The sequence below is a fragment of the Kwoniella shivajii genome, chromosome 7 (genome assembly GCF_035658355.1).
Source record: "Kwoniella shivajii chromosome 7, complete sequence".
Classification (NCBI taxonomy): domain Eukaryota; kingdom Fungi; phylum Basidiomycota; class Tremellomycetes; order Tremellales; family Cryptococcaceae; genus Kwoniella; species Kwoniella shivajii.
Window position 1 is genome coordinate 786,515 of NC_085914.1, and position 10,458 is coordinate 796,972.

General features: G+C 45.4%; 4 protein-coding genes across 4 annotated transcripts; 2 read left to right on the plus strand and 2 right to left on the minus strand.

Moving 5' to 3' along the window:
- Positions 1–3,693: 3,693 nt before the first annotated feature.
- IL334_005414 (uncharacterized protein) lies at positions 3,694–7,470 on the plus strand (the record flags this gene model as incomplete). The annotated part of the gene is made up of 22 exons (XM_062937127.1): positions 3,694–3,938; positions 3,988–4,146; positions 4,196–4,248; positions 4,295–4,435; positions 4,481–4,559; positions 4,603–4,795; positions 4,853–5,081; positions 5,123–5,139; positions 5,182–5,260; positions 5,304–5,373; positions 5,421–5,512; positions 5,577–5,824; positions 5,986–5,993; positions 6,036–6,150; positions 6,197–6,315; positions 6,359–6,425; positions 6,474–6,599; positions 6,646–6,687; positions 6,734–6,798; positions 6,844–7,033; positions 7,077–7,370; positions 7,417–7,470. 22 exons carry the CDS (start codon positions 3,694–3,696, stop codon positions 7,468–7,470), a joined length of 2,685 nt encoding a protein of 894 aa, XP_062793178.1.
- A 121-nt stretch (positions 7,471–7,591) lies between these two features.
- IL334_005415 (uncharacterized protein) lies at positions 7,592–8,346 on the minus strand (the record flags this gene model as incomplete). Its single annotated transcript, XM_062937128.1, has 3 exons — positions 7,592–7,795; positions 7,928–8,052; positions 8,097–8,346. 3 exons carry the CDS (start codon positions 8,344–8,346, stop codon positions 7,592–7,594), a joined length of 579 nt encoding a protein of 192 aa, XP_062793179.1.
- A 119-nt stretch (positions 8,347–8,465) lies between these two features.
- Positions 8,466–8,850, minus strand: IL334_005416 (uncharacterized protein; the record flags this gene model as incomplete). The annotated part of the gene is made up of 3 exons (XM_062937129.1): positions 8,466–8,580; positions 8,626–8,701; positions 8,754–8,850. The coding sequence occupies 3 exons, from the start codon at positions 8,848–8,850 to the stop codon at positions 8,466–8,468; spliced, it is 288 nt and encodes a 95-aa protein (XP_062793180.1).
- Positions 8,851–9,202: 352 nt separating this feature from the next.
- Positions 9,203–10,447, plus strand: IL334_005417 (uncharacterized protein; the record flags this gene model as incomplete). Its single annotated transcript, XM_062937130.1, has 3 exons — positions 9,203–9,434; positions 9,499–10,013; positions 10,058–10,447. 3 exons carry the CDS (start codon positions 9,203–9,205, stop codon positions 10,445–10,447), a joined length of 1,137 nt encoding a protein of 378 aa, XP_062793181.1.
- Positions 10,448–10,458: the final 11 nt, after the last annotated feature.

The following is a 10,458-nucleotide window of genomic DNA, read 5'->3' on the forward strand; positions in this document are numbered from 1 at the left end:
TCGCATTCGAGCGGTACCTGCTCACCAAAGTCATATTGCATACAATTATGTTCACGGTTGACATCACTGCTCACTTTCATTCCTTTTCCTCCTGACCGAAGACGAAAAATCTCCTTCACCTACAATGAGCATCGCATCAGCGATAGCTGGTAACATGGACACAAATACCGCCGGATAAAGCACCTCAACCCGATTGGGGTTGAGTATCGACCATCTCATCTCTGGAAAATATCACGTCTCAACATCATCGTCATGACTGGGCTAGAAAACCTCGTTCAACGTCCTTATGCATCCAAGTTGACCAACAATCCCAAAGTGGACAAAGATGACATCGATCGAGGTTAATCCGCATGGAAAAGTGAAAGTCAGAAGGTGGCTTTGAAATACGAAAAAGGGATGTAAGCCGAAAAACTGCATTTTCGTGTCGAGCAGGTAAGAACAGAAAAGGTGGAATTGCCAAAGCTGGTAAGGATTAGATCCATGATGGAATTCAACTGGTGAATTCCAATCCAGTCGCGCCTCGACACCCGCCTGCGAACGCGTATTCATTGGGATGATTGCCATCCACCTTCCTTAATGGTCAGCAACCCTGTCTGCGGTCACCCCACCTCAAATTCGCTTAATCTCATCATCATACGGAAAGAACGGTACGAGCAAACCTGGGTGAAATTGCCAGAAAGTTGAGATCAGCGTCCAAAGCTTGCGACGTTGGAACAACTCGAAGATCCTTCGAAGACAAGAAGGTTTGTTTGATGATTCTGAGGTCATTCTTTGGTACCCATCGCCTAGACAGCTTAGTCAGCATCCAGCCCCGTGAGCAGAGTGGCTGTTGATTATCAAAACTCGTGCTAAATCATTTCACAGCTTGTCGACAAACATAAACTTTTGAATCCCGCGATTTTAGTATCTGATAATGTTGCTACATCCAACAACATCGCTGATTTGTCGACGACGCTGCTTTGCTTTTCCAAATCGACTTCCTCATTACCGTTTCCTTGGCCTACGCCGAATCTCATCGCATTCCATTCGCTGAAGCTGAAATTGCTAGTGAAACCCAAAGCTCAAATGCTGTGAATCAGAGCATCAATGGGGATCATTTGGATGTAACAGATTCATGATGGACAGGACAAGACGGACGGGATAGCGTAACGCTCAAATAGATGGTTCTGGTTCTTCACGTGAGTGTCCATCCATGATGACTGGTTTGTACGTGTACAGGTCGAACTGACAGAGAGATCCCCGGACTCTTGTATACGTTGTTACCGATTCTGATGATCACCCACCTATGGTCGTATTTACATACATCGTACAAGATCATATGCTGTCGAGCGTTGGCCTGGAGTGTATGTAAGTCACATAATCACACCTGAGGGAAGGACGAAACAGATCCTGGGACACGGTTGGTGGGAACTTACTTTATAAGGTGAAACCATTCTCAATTCGCAATATACGTGTGTCAAAGCGCAGGACTCACTCTTCTCGGAGCTTCTTCCCAGAAACCTTCCCGTGCACCAGTCCTTCACCTTTCTCAATCTTGATACCTGATTTCACATACGTTATTAAACTTTGATCGATGACTATGCCTACATCTTCAAATCCATTAAAACACCGAAAAGGATCTTGAAGAATCAACATCTGTGTTGTCCAGAGAACAGGTTGTATAAACCCACCTTTACCCATTATCAGTTCAACCTGTAACGCTTTGTACGATGAGATCTGTATTAAATTTTATGTGGAGAAATGCGACTACTTGCATTCGACCCAGCGCGAATTACCACCCTCTCTTCCACTTTATGGTTTGACCTTAATGACTTCCTTATATCGAGATATTCTCCCGAGATATTGCCTATCTCTCGCCACTCTTGATGTTTTCCCAATCATTTGATGCTGTCACAGAGAGATAATGTGCTGTCGGTATACTTTTCGTCAGTAAATCTTCTCTTGGGATCATCATATATGTCACTACTACAGGCGAATAACCAAATGAGTCACTCACTTTGGGAATTTCATATATGCTTGCAAGGCACGCAAGAAGCAGAGGCTTGATGAAACCTTAGCGGCGAGGATGAGCCAACCCTACACATCTCGAGGAGATAGCTTTATCCATATCACCCTACAATACGCAATGATTTGGGTTCGATTACCAAGGAGGTTTTACGATCAGGAGATCACTCAATCCCGATTACTCCAGTCGCCTTCCAGATTCGGGATTCCTAATTTCATATTCGTGAGTCGAGAAGGACCCTTCATCTAGGCGAAGAAATCCATTCGGCGCTTCTCTCGTCTTGATTTAGCCATTGCGGGTTTACCTTCGTCATGTTGGTGGTCCACTTCGAATGCCTCCAACGGTCGTACGTCATGTAGTCCGTCATCTTCATTCTTATCACTGGCGCCCGTTCGATTGCTTGGTGTTCAATACCTTCATTGCGTACTGTCTAATGAGCACTGTGCTTTGAAAGGTACCTGTCGGTCTAAATTCACCCAGATCCCATCCTGTGAAACGGATGTGTGCTAGACCAGGTGGGAGTGTCGGATAAAGAAATGAATTTACCCATCGGCAAGTCTTCTGGTAGTCCACTTGTATTGTAAACCAAAAGCAGTATTATAACAAAATATTTAGAATATTTGAAAGCTGTCGAGATGTAAGGAAAGGAATGAAGCAAAGAATCACCGAGGTATGCGATAGAAGAAAGAACATCAAGATGGTTTGGTTCAAAAAGGTGGTTTTGTCACCGTGACATCAGGAGGCGGTAGTACAGTGCCAACGACATCGTGTGTTACATGCAGCAAGCTGTAGAGGTATCACTGGTAAGATAAATTACGTAAGAAGATATCGGATTTATAATCCGCTAACGCTGTGAGAAGCAAGATGGTTTGGTTCAAAAAGGTGGTTTTGTCACCGTGACATCAGGAGGCGGTAGTACAGTGCCAACGACATCGTGTGTTACATGCAGCAAGCTGTAGAGGTATCACTGGTAAGATAAATTACGTAAGAAGATATCGGATTTATAATCCGCTAACGCTTCTCACAGCGTTAAGAACAGATACTACACATGATCTTAGCCAAAAGAGGCCAGAGAGGATACCTTCCGTTCATGTTCACAAGATTGCAATAACCAGAAGTGCGGAATCAGGGGTTTGATAACGCCGAGTCGAGGGTGTTTCATGGCATTTTTTCACTAGAAAAGGCTCGGTGATCACCGTCCGAGGTCAATTTTACTACTTTGGGCAGTACACACGTACAAAAGCATTCACGAGCGAAGACGCATAGATTCTCAAGATCAATATAGGCTTGTTCCCTTTGTTCATTGCTCTGTTCGACCCTATTTGAGATACTGTTCTCATGCATATCGCCCACAGGTCTAACAATCACAGTGTTCGATACGTCGCTAGGAATTGCAATGTCGACTAGATCTTTCGAACAAAGCAACCGTTTGATTGTCCGCTGTCCGCCTCGCCTTTCACTCCCTGTGATGTCACTCAATAAGCTCCTTTGGTGTTTTGAATTGATATCTAAAGTTGAGTGAATCAGGGATGAATATTCTCAGACACGCATGTACAGCAATGAGATGAACAAAAACGATCCTTCTTCTCGTGTTTCATCCAGTGCATTCCACCTTCCTGTCTGAGAAAAGCAAGCAAAGTATCTACGAGTTTGTTTCTCATAGTCTCTCAGCGGATATTTGATTCGACATGAGCCCGATTGACCCATTTGAAGACACGAATCCAAGGACTCGCTTCGCAGCTTCACCTCAACCCTCCCCATATCCCCGTTCCCATCAATCTTATCCACCAGTACCTTATCAAGCGTTGAGTTACGATGATGCCGGTGATATGGGATATGGTGGGAGGACGGCTGGTGGAGTAGAGATCAATGGACAGCATATGCCCTGGGTCGCAGGTGAAGATGAAGATGAGCTAAAGCCTTTGACTTCCGAGTGAGTTCATCATACACCCTATATGCTGGAGCTGAATGCCTCGGTCCAGCGCAAACGCATCTACAGCGTTGTTTCATCCACATGATGCTTACAATCGACCGCCATCAAGCAATTCTGTCGGTGCCGATTTTATGAGACGTCAGACTTTACCTAGAAGAGGGATTACCGTGAAGAAGATAAGGTTGACCAAGGGTAATTTCATTGCAGAGTGAGTGTTTCAAGAACGTTGGTGAAAGTAGAAACTGAATAGTCTGTAGCTATGCAGTGCCAGGTCCAGTGTCAAGCTCAGTCGAGGATAAATGGCTTATTGGTGCGTATCACGCCATTTACTTTGCGAGCTCATTGCGCTCGAATAGGAAACAAATCAAACGAGTTCTCTCATATGCGATACACGGCTGCTACTTGCGATCCCGATGACTTTACTCCTGAGAACGGTTGGAAACTCAAGACAGCTTCATACAACAGGGAGACGGAACTGTTGATCGCAATCACGAGCTGTAAGTGACATGTACTATGACCGATCTGCTCATACATCATAACAGATAACGAGGACAAGATCCTCTACGCTCGAACGTTGCATAATGTGATGATAAATATCCGGGATATCTGCAACACCAAAGCGTGCGTATACTGCCTATGTGTTGCGCTAAATAACCAACTGTAGATCAAAATTTTGGCGAAGAACAGCTGAAGAAGGTCGACCTGGATGGCAGAGGATTGTCGTCGCTCTTGTGGCGGATGGTTTAGGACCTATGGACAAGCAAGTGCTGGATGTGCTTCAAACCATCGGAGTCTTTCAGGATGGTATTCTTAAAAAAGAGGTGGATGGAAAACCTACAGCGGCTCATATTTTCGAGGTGAGCATTTCTAATGCATTTCTAATCACTTGGCTCTTGCTAACGAAGAGACCACAGTATACCACTCAATTGTCCATTGACGCGACCCCTCAACTTGTCCAACCACATCCTGGAGATGCCAACAATCTCGTACCTGTCCAGATGATATTCGTATTGAAAGCTGAAAATTCGAAAAAGATCAACTCCCATCGATGGTTGTTCAATGCTCTAGGCAAACAACTCAATCCAGAGATCTGTGTCTTACTTGATGCTGGTACTAAACCTGGACATAAAGCGATCTATCATTGTGAGTATCGAGTTTCCAGATCTTGCTGACAGATTTCATAGTGTGGGAGGCGTTCTACGTGAGTCAGCGTTAAAATAAATAGGTGTTAATGGCAAAATAGAATAACCCAAACCTTGGAGGAGCATGTGGAGAGATACACGCAATGATCAAAGGCGGAAAGAAGCTGTTCAATCCCCTTGGTACGTTTCACGATCTAGGGCGAGGTGCTGACTCGGGATGTAGTTGCCGCGCAGAACTTTGAGTACAAAATGTCAAATATTCTAGACAAACCTCTCGAAAGCAGTTTTGGGTAGTAAGTCATGTCCCCGAAAATTGGATCAAGCTGACAATTAAACACAGCGTGAGCGTGCTGCCCGGTGCATTCTCCGCATACAGATTCCGAGCTATCCAAGGCAGACCTCTAGAGCAGTACTTTCATGGTGATCATACCAGTGAGTGTTCGGATCCTTGTACTCTACTGACCATGGTCTAGTGGCTGCGCGTCTCGGTAAGAAGGGCATCTACGGGATGAATATTTTTACCAAAAACATGTTCTTGGCAGAGGATCGGTACGTATCACCTTTGACCTTTGCCCGCTGACATCAACTAGTATCCTTTGTTTCGAGCTGGTCGCCAAAGCAAAAGATAAATGGGTATTGCAATATGTAAAACCAAGTAAAGCGGAGACGGATGTGCCTGAGCAAGCTGCTGAATTAATCAGTCAGAGAAGAAGGTGGTTGAACGGTTCTTTTGCTGCTTCAGTGGTGAGTCTTCTGCGACGCAACCATGCTGAAAAATCGACAGTACGCTTTGATTCACTTTTTCAGGTTATACAAGTCCGGTCACGGCCCCATCAGGATGCTTTTCTTCCATATTCAAGGATTGGTGAGTTTCTCACCTGTCACCAATTGCTGACGTCTTTTAGTACAACTTGTAAGTGTGAACCTGGCACAACTTGACTAAAGTTTGAAACAGCTTCAATCTTATATTCTCTTGGTTTGCTCTCGCGAACTTGTGGCTTACCTTCTCAATCATCATCAACCTTGTTCCCAGTGGATCAAAGATCAATCTTTTCGTCACTGAGGAAGTTGTAAGTGCCGAATCTCGATTGGGCTTACCTTTCCCCCCTTCACCAGACATATTGGGTAAACCTCGTCCTCATGTGGATCTACATGGCTTTCTTGATGCTTCAGTTCGTTCTGGCCCTGGGCAATCGGCCCAAGGGAGAAAAGGGGTTATATCTACTCACGCTATGGTAAGTTCAAGACGACCCTGACAAGATGCTAATTCATACCTAGGGTCTTCGCTGTTCTTGCTGCGTATCTTGTCGTTTGTTCGGTCATCTTGTCCGTTGTCGCATTTAAAGTGAGCCATCGTTCCCGAATCATCAGCAGGTGTATTGATGTCGAACAGGGCGCTCTGAGCGATCCCGGTAACATCGGTCAGAAGTTGGGCAACCTTTTCAACGCTACAAACGGTGTTCTGGTCGCCGCAGTGATGTCAACAATCGGTATATACCTCTTTGCTTCGTTCTTATACGTGAGTCAAGTCAGATGTCGGAGTGGACCTGATTCACCCCTATTAGCGAGACCCTTGGCACATGTTCAGCTCCTTCCCGCAGTATCTTGTAAGTCATTCGGCCTCGCGTGAAGAGGTGGTAATGACAAGTGTAGCTCCTGGCCCCGTCATTTACGAATGTCCTCAATGTTTACGCGTTCTGCAATCTGCACGACGTCTCGTGAGTGTGCTACTGAGCGCTGCAACCGCTAAATATCACGCACAGCTGGGGTACGAAAGGGTCTGACAAAGCAGAGGCTCTCCCTGCTGTATCCTCAAGCAAAGAGAAAGGAGGCGCCATCGTGGAAGAACCACAGAGAAATCAGCAGGAATTAGATGAATCGTTCAGATCTGTCGTACAAAGAGCCGTTGCACCTTTCAAGAACGACGAAAAGGAAGAGAAACCTAGTATGGATGTGAGTAGCCCGTACTTCTTTACCTGCTAAAATTCTGCGACAGGACGAGAACCGTACGTTCCGAACTCGTCTGGTTGGATTTTGGCTCCTCTCCAATGCAGCTTTAGCAATTTCGATCCAAACCTTGAACGGTCTCGATACCACCAAACAATTTGTCGAAAAGTGTTTACCAGCCGATTTCGATCCTTATTCTGGTAACGTCACCGTGCCAATTAACGGAACTTGTATTGAAAGTGCTTTGAGATTCAATCAAGATGAATTGCAAGATAAACAACAGTTCTACTTTCAATACTTACTATGGGCCACCTTTGGTCTCAGTATGGTCAGGTTTCTCGGAGTGAGTGCCGCGCCATATAGATTAGCATGCTGATCCATCCTAAAAGTGCCTATACTACTGGACCACTAGACAATTGGGAAGATGTTGCCGAAGGAATTAGAACGTCTCAACACTTGCTCTGCACGATATTCCACTTTTCACACTTGCTGTAAATACCTCTCTGCATAACTCTATACTCGTATGAAGATGATCGTTCTTCCAAACCTCCAAAGTGTAGCCCATCAATGCTCATCTCCTACTGCCCAACTAAGCATAGCGGGTAGACCCATTCCCAAAACTAACAACAATGTGCGTTCATACTTGCCCAGCAGGTTTTCTTGAGCTTGTTGACCGTTTGGATCACCCGACTCTACATGAGTGTGATGATCATGTTGATGAGATGATAAAGGTTGAATGACAGTTGCTACGTATAAGAATGATCCTCCCTATTCTCTTAGCTCATATTCTAATTCAAAAGGACTTACGGAGAAGAGCAACGCAATACCTGTCCACCAACTTAACGAATCCACACCGCTTCCATGCCCATGACCCATATCTGCTGAACCAAAAGCGCTCACTACGAGGAACGTGAGAATGGCTCCTACTGGCGCGGCAAATGAAAAGATGATTAATCTTCTTCTAATGGCTGTGTGCGTCAGGTTGAGTGACAAAAGAGTGGTTGTAAGTCCCAAAGCGGTCGGACCTGAACACCAAAATGAGCATTGCAACCGAACAATACTCACATACCTTTGTGAACCAAGACAGCCAAGAAAATAATCAAGCTCAAACTTCCGTTACCTGATAAACTACTTGCGCCTAGAGCGATTCCGTCTGCAGCACCGTGAATGACCATACCTAGCGTCGCATTCAGCCCATGGACGCTACCGGAGACGCCTTGTGATTCATCGTGATCGTGGACATGCATCTTCTTTGGTTTACCATTAAGCGGCGTGTGAGAGTTGAGGTGCTGTGGTGTAGGTCGACGAGGTGAATCCATCGACGAGGACGGTGAATGCGATGGCGAAGACACAGGTGAAGGAGGTTCAGAAGGTGATGGATGAGGTGTGAGAGCTTCGATCCTGGAGCAACGTTAGTCCGGAAAGCAAGGTATGAGACTCACAGAAGCATCAAAGCGAAACCCAGTAATAAGCTTATACCAATAGCGTGAATAGCGCTTTCATCATGTCCCTGTCTGTCTGAAGGAAGAGCATCAAACAATGTCGACACGCCTCTATATGCGGGTTTAGCCCATTGCTTTCACTTGAACATTACTCACTCAGGAATGATGATAGTCAAAGCTGCACCGACCAATAGGCCCATACCGAAGACAGACATCATCTTCAGTCGACGGCCTATTGACTCCTTTGTTAGCCGTGCCATGATGTATTTGTATGCTTTACTCACCGGTGGTTGCAGATTTGATCCATAATGGTATACTACCCACTACGAAACTTGCTATAAACATACAGGCACATTGCCCTAATAGCAGGAGCATACCCATCTTGATGATATTTCGGTTATAAAGATATAGTAGATGGTGAAGATGTGTTGGAGGATACGCGGGAACACAGAATGGCGGGTAAATCTGTGATGAGGAGGAAAGAGGACTTGACGGTGACGAACGGGATGAAAAGTCGCAGGAAGCGATGGTCGACGATGAGTAATAAGACAATATGCGCACTTTTGTCTTCCATATCTTTACGCATTCACCGTCATTAGATCGACAGCAGCCGCAATCACCCACGTGGATATCCTCTTATTCGACCCTGAGTTATGAGTTCATCTAATTACCATCTCCATTGAAAAGATTTTATATAAACTCGACTTGTCGTCACGTCCCTACCCCAATCAAGATGTCTGCAACAGTGTCTAGCTCCGAGCCGTTCTCCACCGAGGGGTACTTTCACACTCAGAGACCTCCAGCAGGTCTGGAGGAGAAGAGCGAGAAAATGCATGCCTTTGTTGAACAGTGGAAAGCTGTAAAAGGGAAGAAGGTGGTTTTGGTGACAGTGAGTTCACCAGCATTCTCAATCTTGCTGATAGTCATCAGAGCGGTGGAACTACAGTACCGCTGGAGTCGAACACGTATGTCAATCCGACGCGAGTCTCACTGATACGTGTAGCGTTCGATTCCTCGACAACTTTTCAGCAGGTACAAGAGGAGCGACTTCCGCCGAGTATTTCTTATCCCAAGGATACGCTGTGATATTCCTACACAGGCTGCATTCACTTCGACCATTCTCAAGACACTACTCACATTCCCTCAACCCATTTCTCGATTTGCTTTCCATCGTCCCATCGTCGTCCTCCTCTTCGTCATCCATAGTGGTATCACCCGAACACACCCAAACTCTCTTACCAATACTCAAAGCATACCATGAATCACAGTCCTCGGGAACATTACTTAGTGTAGAATTTCAAACGGTGAACGACTATCTATGGTTGTTGAAAGCGGTAACAGCTTCAATGGCCAGTCTAGGTAGAAGGGGAATGTATTATCTTGCAGCTGCAGTATCGGATTTCTTTTTACCCGAAGAAAAAGTGGCCGAACACAAAATACAATCAAACAAGGGAACGTTGAGCTTGGAAATGGATCAAGTGCCTAAAGTTATGAGACCTCTGGTACAAGAATGGACACCAGAAGGTTATATAGTCAGCTTCAAGGTGAGTATGTCGCGTTGGCCACCATTTACTAACATTTCCTATAGCTTGAAACGGATACGGCTCTTCTGATTCCCAAATCCAGAGCGGCACTCTCGCGATATGGACATCAGTTGGTCATTGGAAATGAGCTTCATCGACGTAAACACGAAGTGGTCTTTGTAGAACGAGCCACACCGTCTTCCAAAGGAACGGGCGATGATCAAATAAAAGGGTCTGTAACTCCTCCTATTGTCGCAGGGAGCGACTTGGGCGTTGTCGGATTTCCGAGAAAAGAGGAATACAAGGAAACTTGGCTGAGATTGGATGATCTGAAAAATGATGGTCATGCTGGCGGAAAAGGCAGAGATGGTGAAGTCGAGATTGAAGAAATGATTGTAAAAGAATTGTTGAATAGACATCAATACTGGATGGACGCGAAAGCAACTAGGGAGTAGACAATACGTAT